Source organism: Salvia hispanica, chromosome 1 (assembly GCF_029641045.1).
Source record: "Salvia hispanica isolate PSC_SH4W2 chromosome 1, Shi_PSC_v1, whole genome shotgun sequence".
Taxonomy (NCBI): domain Eukaryota; kingdom Viridiplantae; phylum Streptophyta; class Magnoliopsida; order Lamiales; family Lamiaceae; genus Salvia; species Salvia hispanica.
In genome coordinates this window covers 11299961-11316607 of record NC_142692.1, presented here as the reverse complement: position 1 = coordinate 11316607, position 16647 = coordinate 11299961, and the positions used below count along the sequence as shown (strand labels likewise).

General features: G+C 39.5%; 2 protein-coding genes and 2 non-coding genes across 4 annotated transcripts; 3 read left to right on the top strand and 1 right to left on the bottom strand.

The window, feature by feature from the left end:
- The first annotated feature begins 10347 nt into the window (after positions 1–10347).
- On the top strand, positions 10348–10419 carry TRNAG-UCC (transfer RNA glycine (anticodon UCC)). Its single transcript has one exon. It is a non-coding gene; the product is annotated as a tRNA-Gly (tRNA).
- Positions 10420–10773: 354 nt separating this feature from the next.
- Positions 10774–11460, top strand: LOC125185215 (uncharacterized). Its single transcript, XM_048081714.2, has one exon. The coding sequence runs from the start codon at positions 10823–10825 to the stop codon at positions 11315–11317; it is 495 nt and encodes a 164-aa protein (XP_047937671.1). The 5' UTR covers positions 10774–10822; the 3' UTR covers positions 11318–11460.
- A 2292-nt stretch (positions 11461–13752) lies between these two features.
- Positions 13753–15377, bottom strand: LOC125185321 (UPF0496 protein At4g34320-like). Its single transcript, XM_048081844.1, has 2 exons — positions 15274–15377; positions 13753–15055 (listed from the first exon to the last, which is right to left on the bottom strand). Exon 2 carries the CDS (start codon positions 15035–15037, stop codon positions 13895–13897), a length of 1143 nt encoding a protein of 380 aa, XP_047937801.1. The 5' UTR covers positions 15038–15055; positions 15274–15377; the 3' UTR covers positions 13753–13894.
- Positions 15378–16516: 1139 nt separating this feature from the next.
- On the top strand, positions 16517–16647 carry LOC125185791 (small nucleolar RNA snoR83). The gene has a single exon (XR_007170288.1). It is a non-coding gene; the product is annotated as a small nucleolar RNA snoR83 (small nucleolar RNA).

Genomic DNA, 16647 nt, shown 5'->3' with positions numbered 1-16647 from the left:
TCCATTAATCCGATAACTATAAAGTAATGATAAACAAGAGCCACAATTTTGTTAACGAATTAATGGGACCGTTGATTGCGATCAAATCAGAAGAGGAATCAAATTCGTGGGTACACCTATATTTTGCCAACAATTGACCCTAATTACTTGCCAATTAACCATTCTCTTTCTGACACGCAAATTCAGAATCGAGCCCGCCTGAATTCTTATTAATAATTAATTCATGTCATTATCAGTCCTTCAATATATGTATAATAAATAGATTCGTCGTCAATTATGACTTTCATCTAAGTAATTAATGTGATTCGGTGTATGAATGGCAACTCAAAAATATCCTATTTAGGGTGTTTGAATTTAATCATGACATTCCCATGCTTGCGCCACGTGGTTCATGGACGTTCCAATGCTCCATTATACGTGAAGACGCTTAAATTGGGCGAACATAGTACTCCTTCCGTCCCGCTTAAGATGACAAGTTTTCCTTTTTAGTTTGTCCCAACTAAGATGACATATTTCCTTTTTTGATAACTTTCTCTCTCTAATTAATACACTCAACCACTTTTTCTCACTCCTATTAAAATATTCATCTTTCTTTATCTCTCTACTTTAATACTTACATCCACCCTCTCTCTCTCTAATTAAACACACCAATAACTCCTAAAATCCCGTGCCGGCTAAGCAATGTGTCATCTTAGCCGGGACGAAGGGAGTATCTTTTTATTTGTTTAGGGTTTAGGGAGTATCTTCCGCCGCATTCCTCTGATCCAACTGTAACGGAATCCGAGGTAATTTCTAGCCCACATCCTGAAAGTTCAGTTATTATTCCTGACCCTCCTGTAGAAGATGAAGATACTACTATTGATCAAGACACTGGTCAATATGTGCTTCTTCCAAGAAGTACGAGAGGAATTCCTCCCAAGAGGTACTCACCTGAAAGAATGGGGAGAAAGAGCAGATACTCAGTAGCGAACTTCGTCGAAGCCAATATCTCTAAAATGGCAAGAGCATTCCACACGGCACTGTACGAGGAGGAGATTCCTCGAACATTTGAAAAAGCTATGAAAATCAAACATTGGAGGGAGGTGATGCTAGTTGAAATGAAAGCATTAAAAAGGAATGGCACGTGGGAGGTGAGTCTATTGCCTGATGGAAAGCATACAGTAGGGTGTCGTTGGGTCTTCACAATCAAACGAAGGCCAGATGGAAGCATTGAACGATATAAAGCTCGGTTAGTGGCAAAGGGGTACACACAAACACAAGGAATTGACTACTCTGAAACCTTTTCTCCCGTTGCCAAGATGAACACTGTAAGAGTCCTACTCTCAATTGCGGCTAATAGAGAATGGTCTCTTCATCAATATGACGTCACCAACGCGTTCCTTCATGGGGAATTGGAGGACCCAATATATATGGAAGCTCCACTCGGTTTTTCTGATGAGTTTGGTCAAGGAAAGGTGTGTAAGCTGAAGAAAACATTGTACGGGCTGAATCAGTCACCGAGGGCATGGTTTGGAAGATTTACAGATGTAATGAAGAGATATGGGTACAAGCAGAGCAACTCCGACCACACTATCTTCATCAAACGAAAAAGAGAGAAAATCATTTGTTTAATCATCTATGTGGATGATATGATTATCATTGGAGATGATATCGAAGAGATTGAGCAACTCAAAGGCCATCTAGCTACAGAATTCGAGATGAAGAATCTTGGAGACCTTAAATACTTCCTTGGAATCGAAGTACTTAGATCCGGAAAGGGAATCTTCATAAGCCAGCGAAAATATGTCCTAGATATTCTAACAGATATAGGAATGCTTGAGTACAAACCAGCAGACACTCCAATTGTCCAGAATCATGGACTTCAACTTATCAAGGGGGCGGCTCCTGCCAATCGGTAAAGATACCAGAGACTAGTCGGGAAACTCATTTACCTATCTCACACCAGGCCTGATATAGCTTACGCAGTAGGAGTGCTCAGCCAATTCATGCACAACCCGCAGGACGAACATTGGGAGGCCGCACTAAAAGTGATCCGCTACCTAAAAGGAACTGTCGGACATGGAGTACTTCTTAAAGATGGTAATCGAGAGAGGTAGGGCAAGATTGGTTGCTAGACATTGTAGAGAATGTGTGTAGAGAATGTGCTTTGTTCTCTTATTTTCTGGTTGATGTATTGTGTACAATTCCTCCCTCTTATATAGGAGAGGAGGATCACTTAATTACAGGAGGAAATCATTCTATTCTAGGGAGTATATTACACAATATTTTCTATTCTAGACTGCATCAATCAAGTATCAATTACGCCTCAATCACTGATCTTCTTTCTTCTTTCTATATTCGACACTCCCCCTCAAGTTGAGCAATGGTGTCTCCAATGTTCAACTTGTCCAAAACTTCCTTGAAGACTTTGGGATGCACAACCTTGGTGAGGATATCAGCAAGTTGTTCCTCGGATTTGCCGAACGGAAATTCAATGACTCCCCCTTCAAGATTTTCATTGATAAAGTGGCGGTCTACTTCCACGTGTTTAGTCCTATCATGTTGCACAGGATTTTCTGATACGTGATCGACGCTTTGTTGTCACAGAACAGTCGACTTTTTCGAGTAGGTGGGAAACCTATCTCAGTTAGTAGTCTCCGTAGCCACAGAATTTCCATTAGGCCGCTCTTGATTCCACGGAAGTCAGCTTCAGCACTTGATAATGCCACGACCTTCTGTTTTTTACTTCTCCAAGTGACCAGGTTACCACCCACAAAGGTGAAGTATCCTCCCGTTGATTTCCTGTCGATCGGATTACTTGCCCAGTCAACGTCTGTATATCCATCTATCTCCATATCTTCTCTTTTCTTTAAGAATACCCCATAGCCAACAGTCCCTTTTAGATACCTCACTATTCTTAGTGCAGCTTCCATATGGTCCTTTTGGGGTCGATGCATGAACTGACTGACTATGCCGACAGCATAGGCAATGTCGGGTCTGGTGTGAGATAAGTAGATTAGTTTCCCTACTAACCTTTGGTACTCTTCTTGGTTTGTCAAGCTTGCTCCTTCTACAATCTTTAGTCCATGATTAGGTACCATTGGAGTTTCTGCAGGCTTGCACTTCAATAGGCCTGTTTCCGCTAATAGATCTAGCACATATTTCTTCTGTCTCAGAAAAATTCCACGGTTTGATCTCAATACTTCGATTCCCAAAGAAATATTTTAGGGCTCCAAGATTCTTCATTTCAAATTCTTTGCACAAGTTCTCCTTCAGGTTCTCGATCTCTTCTGTATCATCTCCAGTGATGATCATGTCGTCCACATAGATAATCAGACATGTCACCTTGCTTCCCCTTTTCTTCACAAATAGTGTATGATCGGAGTGGCTTTGCTTGAATCCATTCTTAATCATTGCCTCGCAAAATCTTCCAAACCATATCCTTGGAGATTGTTTAAGCCCATATAGTGTTTTTCTTAATCTGCATACCTCCCCTTCTCCAAATCCCTCGAAACAGCCTGGAGGAATCTCCATGTAAACTTCTTTATTCTTCTCGAGCTCCCCATGTAGGAATGCGTTGGTGACATCGAACTGATGCAATGGTCAATCCTTGCATGCTGCGACAGACAGAAGAGTCCTCACCGTACTCAACTTGACAACTGGGGAGAAGGTTTCAGAATAATCCACACCATAGACCTGTGTATATAATTTTGCTACCAATCTTGCTTTGTATCTCTCGATTGAACCATCTGCTCGTCTTTTGATCGTAAATACCCTCCGACACCCCACTGGTTTCTTTCCTTTGGGTAGGGTGCAGTTCTCCCATGTGTCATTTTTAATCAGGGCATCGATCTCCTTCTTCATTGCATCTCTCCAATGTTGGGCATCGATCTCCTTCTTCATTGCATCTCTCCAATGTTTGTGCTTCATTGCCTCCTCAAATGAGTGGGGAATTTCTTCTTCCTCGTATAGGGCAGCTTCGAAGGCCCTTGCCATCTCTATTAGTTTCCCCTGAGCAATATTTACTAAAGAATATTTGGTTTTCATGCCTTTCCAGTCTGGGGAGTATCTCTTTGGAGGGACACCCCTTGTACTCCTTGTTGGCAAGTCATACTGTCCCACGCATATGGTTTCACCATCGTTTACCCCTTGCCTGTCATCATTAGTAATATCCGCAGAAGCTACGGGAACAATGCTATTATCAGATCTATTTACCTCAGGATCCGAGAGCGGAGGCGATGGGCCGGCCATGTCACTTGGCTCCACGTCTAGTACGCTTGGATTTGGTTGCCCAGCGGTACCGCTAACCATCTCCGGTGGGCCGACATCTGTAACAGAACTTGGATTTGGTGGACGGTTATCTCCCTCATTCGGTTTTTCCCGGTACTAGGTTTCTCCCCCTGACTTGGATTTTTCTCGGTGCTCGGTATGATGGATCTGGGTAGTAACCAATCTAGTGGCTCACTAGTTGGAGTATTCTCTGACTGGTTCTCCCCCTGACCACTGGATTGGTCATAAAAGTATTCCCCTTCTACAAAATCGCAGTTCATTGTGGTATATAAGGTTCGTGTTTTTGGGTCATAGCACCTATACCCCTTTTGAGTTTTACCATATCCAAGGAAAACACATTTAATTGCACAAGGAGAGAATTTTAACCGTTCGATTTTGGGTATATGAACAAATACGGTGCATCCAAAAATTTTAGGTTCCAGGCTGAGGGATGATGGAATAGGGAGTTGTTGGGAAAAAATATCCAGGGGTGTCTAAAAGTTTAGGATATGTGTGGGGAGGCGATTTATGAGATTGACTGATGTAGCAATTGCTTCGGGCCAAAAAGATTTGGGGTTTTTTTATTCAATTAGGAAGGCTCTAGTTATTTCTAGGATATATCTGTTTTTTCTTTCTGCAACACCATTTTTTTCCGGAGTGTGAGGGCATGTTGTTTGGTGAACCAAACCCCTTTTGACACAAAAATCCTGCATTTTGGAGTTAACAAATTCCCCCCCCCTCCCCGTCGGACCTAAGAATTTGGATAGACTGTTTGTATTGAGTTTGTACAAGAGTATAAAATTGAGTAAATTTTTAAAAAACTTCAGATTTTGTCTTTAAAAAATAAACCCAAGTCATACGCGAATAATCATCCACAAACAGTAAGAAATAACGAAACCATTGCCCCCCATTAACCGGTGCAAGACCCCAAACATTAGAATGAATCAAAGCAAAAGGAGTTTTCATACGAGTATTGTTTATTTAAACAAATGTCTGTAGCTTTTGGCCAAAAAACATGTCTCACAATTCAAGGAAAAAGATGGTTCAATTAACTTAGGGAAAAGTAAACGAAGATATCCTATGGAAGGATGCCCTAACCGGCGGTGCCAAAGCCAAACTTGTTTTGTCAGTTAGTCCGTGAGATAGCAACGCAGTACTCTGTTGGGCCTCCTCATCCACATAGTACAGTCTGTGTCGTTTAGTGCCACGCCCAACTATCGCCCCCGTCTGGGTATCCTGTAATAAGCAGACATGAGGTTGCATTAGTAACTTGCAGTTAAGTTCCTTCGTTGCATGACTCACAGATAATAATTTGTGTGATAAAGAGGGAACAAAGAGGCAATTTGAGAGTCGCAAGGTTGGGGATATATTAATGGTGCCCGCCCCCTGAACTGGTGCCAAGTCCCCACTAGCCGTTTGGACAAAAGATTTTCGAGACTTTGAAATTTCCAAAAAACTGAGGCGTCGAAGGACATCGTATCAGTTGCCCCGCAGTCAAAAATCCAATGACTATTTTTTTCACCTATTTTTGATGTTGAGGAATTTGCTAAGGCATAGAAAGAATTACTACATGGCACAGTGGGGTGTATTTCAATATTTACACCGTTCTGGAGATTCACTAAGGGAATTATTTTTAGTTTCACAGCCAGGAGGTAATTTATTCAGATTTTTGGGGGTGCTAGTAGTAATATAATTTGAACGGGGTATGTAGTGGAATAAAGGAGAAATCGAGGGGTTAAAAAAAGAGAACCCCCCTTTACCTTCACTCCAAACCCTAGCCGCCTCACTCCCATTATCCGCCGCCTCCTTTCCTCCACCGCAAACCCTAGCCGCCGTAACTGTGGCGACTGCCTTGTCGTCCTCCCTACTTCTCTCGGCACCATTATTTCCGGCGATTGGAGCACCGAAGTTGCCCACCGAGTTTTCGGTGTAGGCGGCTCGGTTTCCAACTGCCGCTGCCGCTGATGCTGAGGCTCTTCCTCCACCGCGATTTGCTCTAGCTTGTCGCGTTTTCTTCATCTCCTCCCACCATCCCGGGTAGCCATGGATTAGAAAGCATGTCTCTCGGTTATGCTTCTTCCCACCACAGTGACTACACGAGAGCTTGCTTTTATCTTCTTCTCCCCTTCGGTTGGTTGGAAAGTGAGGTGGTGGATTCGGCGCTGGGCGACCTCGGTCGAAAGCTCCGAGGCCGATTCCGACTTCAGATTCCTTGGGCTCGTGGGTCGTCTTCATAACCTTCAAATTGGCTGACTCTCGCCTAACTACTCCATAGGCTTCCCTCACAGTGGGTAATGGTTCTTTATTCAGTAGTTCCCTCTTGACTGCATCGTATTTTTCGTCTAAAGCCCACAAAAACTGATACAGCCTATGCCTCTGTGTGTTTTTGTTGTATTTCTCTATTGTGTTAGGGGTGTCCATGGGATTCGGGTCCCTCGCATTGATCAAGATCCAGAGGTCCTGGAATTTGACCCAGAGAGCCTCCAGCGACAGGTTACCTTGCTTCATACCATACGCCTACTTATGTAGATCACTGACTTGGAATGGGTCGGCACCACTTCCGTATGTGATCACCAGACCCTCCCATAGATCTCGAGTTGTAGCGTACTGGAAAACCTCGCTTACTAAGTTAATCTCAATGTTGTTGATGATCCAATTGAAACAACAGTGATCTCGCTGCTTCCATTTGGGATAGTCTGGGCTGTCGATCGAGGGAGGGCCGTGAACTCCATCAATGTGAGATGCTAAGCCTTTCCCTCCAATAGCCCGCTCCATCAGGTTTGACCAAAAAGAGTAATTATCTCCATTTAGCTTGGCTTGAAGGTGGATTTCCCCAAACGATTCTAGTTGAGGGGAGATTTGGCTTGGTGGTTGGTTTATTGGCTTTGTTTGTTGGCTGTTTTGCCATTTCGGGAATTCTGCAAATTGTGCAGCAAGATCTGTAGAGGAATTCATATTGGTTATTTGGGGGTGTTCTGTGGCTTCGTCAGATTCTGACATTTTGGTGATTTTGTAGGTATTTTAGAAAAGGTCGGGAAAGGTATGCCCGGGACGGTGATGAATCTGTTCTGAGTCCCAAACCTGCTTTGATACCATCTTAAAGATGGTAATCGAGAGAGGTAGGGCAAGATTGGTTGCTAGACATTGTAGAGAATGTGTGTAGAGAATGTGCTTTGTTCTCTTATTTTCTGGTTGATGTATTGTAACACCCCACTTTTTCGAACCCTAATTTTAGAGCCGTAAAATTTTTATTGATGACGTGGGAGACGTGAATTAATTGAATGAATTTATTGCATGAGTTCTTATGACCAAGTTGTGTCTAGGGTTGAGGTTTGGATTGAAAAGTCAAACTCGTTGAGTATATGACGTGGCATGCGAATATTTGATTTTTAAAGATGAAATTATGTGGTGAATTATTTGTTTAAGGGTGAGTGAGATTATTAGGAAATTTCCATAAATACTATAACCACATTATTTGAAATTTTCGATCCCTACTATTATTGGAGAAGGAATTCTATTTTTCCGGATTTAATTTATTTCTTGGGATATTTATCCAAATTAAATCCAAAACCTAATTATTCTCTATTTCTCTATGAGAAAAATCGACACCCATATTTATTCTAGGTGATTTTCGAAAATCACCTAAGTTTGGGAAGAAGGAATTATTTTATTTGTTTAATTGATCCCTTATTTGATTCCTTCCATACATAAATATAAATATTCTAGCAAATCTTACCATACCTCAAGGAGATCTTGCCATATCTTATTTTTAGTTAATAATTAAAATCTATTCCTTATGGGAGAACCTATATACACGCCTATTTCCAATATTTGGTAGGAGATTTAGTATTTTATTTTGCTCCGTGATATTTTATTTTACTCCGAAAAATATACCAAATAAAATCTTGGCTAAATAAAAGCCAAGGATTTTTTAAAATCCCTAGCTTGAAAACCCTAATTCACGCCACTTCTTGTTTCTTCCTCTCTACTCCACAATATTTGTTTTATTTAATTGTGGAGAATCAAATCTTCCCAAATATTCTATTTAATTACCTAAAGATTTTATTGAACCCTATAAATAAGAGCAAAACCTAACCCTAACCCCAAAATTTTTGCCCCCCACCCCCAAATCACACGCCACTCACTCTCTTCTCTCTCTCTCTCAATTTTCTTCTATAATTCTTCATCTTTTGAGAAGAATTTGAGTTTGAGCCTCAAGAATTGTCGAAGAATCAAGTCTCTACTTTGTTTCTACCGTTCGTTTTGACAAGAAAAGGTACCTATATATTAATCTTTCTTCATCTAACCGATTAATCGGTATTCTTGAACCCTCATGCATCTAGATTGAGTGAAAGTGGGATAAATGGTATATGGAAAATATGTGTGCGTGTGTGTGTGTACGCGTGCGTGTGTGTGTGTGTGACATGCGAATAACCCTCATGTGTGGCATAAGTTGATGTTAGATCTAAGATTGTTGAGTCAATAAACTTATATGATGAATATGTCTTGGTTTGAATGATAAACGTAAACTAGATCGGTGGGAATAAGGGGAAACGTTGAGACACGCATGATTTAGGAGTTGATGTTGAAGCTAATACATGATATGTGCATATGTGATTAAAAGGTGAAACTTTGGTTGCGAAGCCGGATAACAAAAGAGGGAATCATACTTGAAACCTAAGCAGTCAAGGTGGGCTTTATTCTTAAACTCTTTTATGTTGCAAATTTATGAAAGTGGGGAGATAAGGGTGGTTTAAACTCATAGTTTATAGTATTTATTCTTCTTTGGTTTTCTTGATTAAACCGTTGACTTACTGCTTTGATAGTTCGTTTAATACCTTGGTCAAATCTCTTTAAATGAAACCCTAGCCTATGTTTTTATTGCTTTTAAGTCCGTTTTGGTAGCAGTCGCCGTATTTATTATACCCTAGAAAACCGGGCTGTTACAGTTGGTATCAGAGCCTCAGTTCTTTCCGCTCTGGACCCAAGAGTCTTTTCAAAATTTAAAATTTGTCCTTGTAACCATTTACTAACGCACTAAATATGGAGGATCACTTAATTACAGGAGGAAATCATTCTATTCTAGGGAATATATTACACAATATTTTCTATTCTAGACTGCATCAATCAAGTATCAATTATGCCTCAATCATTGATCTTCTTTCTTCTTTCTATATTCGACAGTACTGTTCCGGAAGAATGGGCACCTAGATATTCATGGATATACAGATGCTGATTGGGGAGGGAATTTGGTCGACAGACGCTTCACTGGAGGTTATTTCACCTTCCTTGGTGGGAACTTGGTGACTTGGAGGAGTAAGAAACAAAAGGTGGTGGCTCTCTCAAGTGTCGAATCTAAATTCCGAGGCATCAGAAGTGGCTTAACGGAAATTCTCTGGCTTAGGAGGCTAATGAAGGAGCTAAACTTGGAGCCGCAGAAAACTTGCAGATTACTATGTGATAACAAAGCTGCAATTAGTATCTCGGAGAACTCGGTACAACATGATAGAACGAAGCACGTCGAGATCGATCGACATTTCATAAAGCAGAATCTCGAGGAGAAGATAGTGGAGATCCCATATGTGAGATCAGAAGACCAACTGGCAGACATATTGACCAAAGCAGTTTCTGCAAGAAGCTTTCAAGAAGTGTTGGGCAAGTTGAGTTTCGGGAATCCCGTCACTTAACTTAAGGGAGAGTGTTGAAAGAAGATCTAGAATATTCTACGAGAAAAGAAGATTGCATAAAATCAGGAAAAGATTATGGCCGAGTAATTAGAAGAAATTGATTGAGAAAATCTTACTGTGTATAGCTCCTCTAGCCTATATATCTGTACAATCTCTTTATGAATAATATATAAAACAATTACCCAATTCTTCAATTCTACAAATTAAACAAACCTAATTCTCAAACTACAGTAATCTGTGAAAATTAAGTTGGATGTAGCAGAAAGGTAAATTCTGGATTTTATTTTGGATTATTGGTTGTAATAATAAGCACTATATCAAAATACATAACGCAATTACAATCTCCTCAATGAAGGATTCACGATGCATTACAAACACAAGAATTTATTTTGAAGTACTAACAGTATCAATAGCGTTTGTAGTCCAACGGTTAGGATAATTGCCTTCCAAGCAATAGACCCGGGTTCGACTCCCGGCAAACGCAATTTTAGGCTTTTTTATTTATCTTATATTTTTATGTAATTTTATTTATCTCAGATAATATCTAATCCTTGTATCAAATTACATACTTGCACAAAAAACAAATATAATCTTTAATAAGGTAAGCAAATTAATTGACGATGAGTGAAACTTTTATATGATTGTAGTGTTATACTCCTAATAATTATTTTTAATTAAAAATGGTCGATTTAGCAATCAAAAATCAAAGATAGACCTCCCTCAGTTAAAGTCCAAACAAGGACGGATGAAACGACGTGACAACAATGAAAATAATTGTTTGAAAAAATGCATGCATCGCAATCCATCTCATCTCCCTATAAAATATGACTCTCAAAATTTCAATTTTATTCCCCACACAAAGTCCTCATTCTCTTGCTTCCAAATTAATGGGAAATTACAGATCATGCGAGTCAAAATCATCCACTCTCATCACAGCCACAGCAAAACTAATCCTCGTCTCCGGCCAACTCCATGAATTTGCTTGGCCGGTTAGGGTTTCGCTTTTGCTGCCGCCGGATCCCGATTGCTTCATATGCAGCTCCGACGAGATGGAATTCGGCGAGTTCCCGGCTGCGATGGGCGGCCACGAGGCGCTGCAGCCCGGGGAGATCTACTTCGAGCTTCCGCTGGCGTGGCGGAGCGTGCGCCTGCAGGCGGAGGACATGGCGGCGCTGGCCTTGAAAGCGAGCTTAGCTCTGGCGACTAATGATGATGATGATGATGGCGATCGGATTGTTAGATGCTGCTGCTGTTGCTGGTCGAAGCGGGCTCGGCCGGCGGCGTTGTTTTGTGAGAAGGAGATGCCGCTCCTCGGTGGGGATGGGGGCGGCGCCGGCCAGCGCAAGTTTGTTGCGAAGCTCAGTGCAATAGTTGAAGATTGAAATGTTTTAAGGCAAAGTTTATGGTCATTTTTGGAGTTGTTACTTTTCTTATTTTATGGGATTTGTATATTATTTCGATATCAAGGATGGATTAATCATTCTTGCTATGAATTGACTACTTCAGAGTTTTTCTTGTTGAAGAAGTTGACAGACTTTCTGTTTTTAAATTGTTACTATATTTCATGATCTTCGAAGAAATCTATGCTGTAAATACATGATTTATGTGATCAAATTATGTTTTGGTGGATTGAATATTCAAGGATCATTTCGTGAACTAAATTAAGTGTTGTGTGTACTATTATTGTAATCATTTTTTGCAAATTAAATATTCAACCTTTTTAATTTTTATAGAAATGAAATCATTCAAATTAAACTCGATTAATGGGTATGAGCTTCAATTTTCAACACTACTAATTGTGACGAAGTATATATTTGTCTTATGCAAGCTGATTGGTCAATGGAAAATTAAAGTGAAAAGAACTGTTAAAAAATAAACGATGATTAATTTACTCATTGGAATCATCTCCCTATTAGTTTAACTCAATATCAGATAAATCAACCTTTTCATTTATGTGAGACATACAAAGAGAATATTACAAGTAGATATTATGTTTAAAATCCAATTTTCAATAGTACTTATAATTTATTCAAGTTAGACGATAAATTATTTTCAAACGTTAATTAATAAGAGTATATATGGAGGTTCAAGATAGAAACCATACTCCTGAAAACAAATATTAAGGCTCAAAATGATGGATGGTGGCGGGTGGGGACATGTTTTGACATTTTGTCTTGATTATGAAGACAAGATTTTTTATAACATCAAGTTTTTAGATTGTTTATTACAAGGTTAATATCTTTCTGTTATAAAAGACGACATTTAATAATGTAAAATGACCATTTTTTATTTCAAGGGATGACGACTTTCTGTATCTAATTGGTATTCGTAGTATCCAAAATATATAGAAAATGAGACCAGTAGCCCTCTACTCCCAGACCATTTAATAATCATATAATTGAAGTAAGCTTCATGCACACTTTCAAGATAAAATCACCTAACATAAATATTATAATAAGGCCTTGATTTGGCCTAAATATAGTCAAATACACATGAAACTAAACAAGAATTATATAAAATTCTAAAATATATTCCATCTGATCGGATCAATAATAGAATCAAGGTTAGACATTTAATGCGAAATAATAACAAACCAAATATATAAGTAACTAATAATTTATTCAAAGTAATTATATTGATTATAAATAGTAAATCCAATTTTGAAGAGGGGGGCTTCATTTCCAACTTGATGATCGTAAGCTTAGGACAAGCACTCTTCATCTCTGACATCCACATTTCAGGCACTGCTTCCTTTATAGTCTCCAACAATGCATGTTGTCACCTAATTTCAAAATATTACACCACCACCATCATATTCTGGAAAATAATTTCATTATGCTCACCAACCAAATTTCTTTACATATATAACACGTCAAGATAGAAACATCGAAAAAAAATGTTAGCAGATTGGTGAGAGAATGTACCTCTCAAAATGCTCATCAACCCCACCATAGCTAAAGTGTGTAGCCCCCAAATCAAACACTTGAATCCTTCACACGAACTTTTCCAGTTTTCCTAAGTTGCACTGCCGATTCATGTATATCAGCTTTCACACACGCACACACAAATTAATGGTGACTGCAGAAATGGATACAAACAATATTGGACACAGGATTAAATTGGAGTGGAAAAAATAAGACAAAATAGAAAGACCATGACAAAAACTGTGAGGGCATGAGGTTTGAGCGTTTGAGATACGGATGTTGAGCTTGGCAGAAGTAGATCCAATGTTGGAGATTTTGAAGGTGCTCATAGTAGATGATTCAAGCTTAGAACAACACAGGAAAAAGTCACTCTCTATGTCTACTTGAGTGAGTGTGTCCTGAATTAAAAAAAGCTGTTTCAACCTTTCCCTGAACAATCAAACTTCAAATAAAATAACTCAAAAAGGGGAGATAGTACTGACTATTCCATCTCTTCAGTCTTGAATCAAACTTAATACAGTGAGTGGTCTTGCCACGAATGATTCAATGGGAGCATCTATTTATTCCCCCAATTTTGAGGAAGAAGGAGATCACTATGATCCTCTGTTTCACTACAAAGACTCTATATGAAAGGCCAAAACACCTTTCGTACGTTTCCAATATCTAGACATGTATGTATACTTGTGAGCTAAAGACGGATTTAGAATCCAAAATGTGAACTGAACTTGCTATTATCCTTATGATCGACAAAACTGCATCGCGGAGTTCATAAATAAACCTGTAGCTGAGCTCCAATAGACCCACCCCATCAGTCTCATCACTCGAATTCTGTTGTTCTTCATCACTCACATACTTTATCATGTATATAAAGATATAAAATCACGAGAAAACAATTGTTAAAATCAAGAATCACATTAAAAGAATGAGTCATATCAGTATGTAATCTATGAATAAGTAAACTTCAACTGCTAAAATGGAAAGCAACTTCCTATGAATATTACTACTATCAAATATGGATCCCAAAGGAGTAATAGATTAATATGAAGAATGAGGCGGGGATTTGATGATCCTCTGCAGAATGACAGTCCTCGCCTTCCTAATATCGCGGCTGCAGTTATCCGCCTGCGCCCCCAACTCCTCCACACTCTTCATGAACACATCCACCTTCTTCTTAATCTCCTCTATCCCAACTCTCACCGCCTCCTCGTTCCTCATCACGAACTCCGCAGCCCCCACCAGCGACTCAATCTCGATCTCCAACCTGTCTATCAGCAACCGAATGCTGTCCAAATCCTTAATGGTCACAAAGGTCCCCACATTCATGCAATTCACCATCTCCTTCTGCCCCATCAGCACCTTCTCGTACCCCTTCATCAGCGAGTCTATCCACTTCCCCATCGACCCCAAAGGGATAGACGTCGCTGCCGCCAACGCCGCTGCCACCGGCGGCGCCGCCATCGCCGCCGCCACCACCGAGCATATCAGCACCGCAGCAAATGTCGCTGCGAATATCATGGCCGAGACTCTCCTCCATGAGCTGATGCGTTTCAGCTTCTTGTCCAGTTTGTGCTTCGTGTTGTGCAGCTTCTCCAGCATGTGCATCTGCTGCTGGTAAACGGATTGAAACATTTGGAAGAATTCATCGCTGAAAGGATCCCCTGCGTCTCTGAAACTCTTCAACTCCTCCAACGTTTTCGAATACCTAATTTCCCCAGCGTCGTTGTCGTTGTGTTCCTCATCGAACTGGTTGAGGGCGAGGAGGATGAGGAGCTGGCTGTCTCGGGCGCGCTTGAGGCATTTGTCGAGGGCGGCGCAGAAATCGAGGGTTTTGAGGCTGTTGTCGAAGTAATCCTCCACCAGATCGAACAGGTCCTGATTCCTCCAAATGTCTTTCTTGCAGTCGAGGATGACTTTGACCACTTGCTGATTCATGTCGAGGAGGCATTCCGTGACTTGTCGGAGTGAATCCAAGGAGAGAGCTCTCACCTCCACTCCCGCGGCGAGGGAGCTGATCACGTTGCTTGTTCGAGCCTGCAGAGACGCGTCGAACGCCTGTAGATCGGCGTCCACTCTGCAGGAGGCCGAGTACGAGTTCAGCTCCCTCGACAAGGGGAGATTGTTTGATGATGATGATGACTGGCTTTCTTGATCAGGCTTCTTGCTCAGATGGCTTCCCATGGTCTTCAATCTTGAACACTACAATCATCCAACACTAATAAATAAATAAACTTTGGTTGCTTGGAAGCTAAGTAAGAAAAATATTAGAGAGAATGTGCGTACAAATCTGGGTTGATAATGTATTGAGGAAGCAGAAACAGTGAAATTTTGGGTGTTTAAAACTTTAACCATACAGATACGCATGCAATACATATGATATGATGAATTCTAACAGAAGACTCAGTCATGAAACATACCAAAATTAGAATAGTTCAAGATCTATGCAAATATTGGTGGATGGGAAAGATAGTATAGAATTTCAAGGGATTTTGATAGAGGGGGATGGGAAAGTGATGTTATATATATGTGTGTGTAGAGACAAAGATTGTTGAGGAGAAGCTTAAAGAGGATCAAATCGGTTAGGAGAAAAAAAAAGAAATAGTGGAGGGTTGAGATGATCCTTTATCAACAAATAGCTTGCACGCATGACTTAATTCATGTGAGAGTAAACGCGGGAAGCAATCTAGATAATACATTCATAAGTATTTAAATTAATCTTTATCTACAATGACCAGGATTAATTTGACAAATAGGAAAATATGAATATATTGTGCAAAAAATAAAATAAACGTGTCTCTTTAACAACATGGATAAGAACGCAAGAAGTGATTGGTTATTCAGGCAAACGCGGAAAAATTTTAACTGAAATGATCTTACTGACTCAAAACTTGGGATCAAAGCAACTACTTTTACAGCTACTTCAATTTTAGTTTTTTTTGTAATGTTTTGTTTTGTTATGTAATTTATGAATTACAGCTTTCAATGCTGAAGGAAATCAGAACAAAGAGTCAAAGATGATATTACAACTAAAAATTATAAATGTGAAAACTGTTGTGTAGAATCCCATGTGATTCATCAAAAGATGTTGATATTAGTATTATATACTCATCCATTTAACGTTACTTGACACACCTCATTTTCACAATCAAATTGAAAAAATGATAAAAATAGTTAAAATAGAAAAAATTAATAATAAAGCAAGGTAGAGAATAATCTAAAATTCGAAACTCTTTCATTTGTAGCCTGTTTCATAAAAATATGTTCTTTTAAATAAATCCAATAATCTACTAACACTAATTCATTATTTTTTCACTCCACTCTCTTACTTTTACCTTCTTTTTTTTTTTTTTTTTTTTTTTTTTTTTTTTTTTTTTTAATCTCTTATTTTATCAATTTTATACTAAAACTTATTTAATTTCTAAAGTGTATATAATGAGATAAGTTGGGTTATTGTAAATTGGGGCGTTGAGCAAATGAATAATGGGCTTCCTATGTATGGGCCCATGGCGAATCAGCATATAGGGTTTTCAGAATGACGCTTCCCCTTATAAATACTACGGCAAAATGAATGTCATCCTCAGTGCGCCTCCGATCTGAATTAGATATTTTCTACTGTATTTGTTTGTTTTAGTTTTCGATGATTTTGTAGATGCCTTCATAATCCCAGATAAGCTTGATTTGGTTCTTGTCTGATTCATGGGAGGCAAAGATTAAAGTTCTGGGAGTTTCGCTGATAACGCCGCTTATATTTTTTCAAAGACGGCGTTTAATAGTAGCTTCACCATACATTT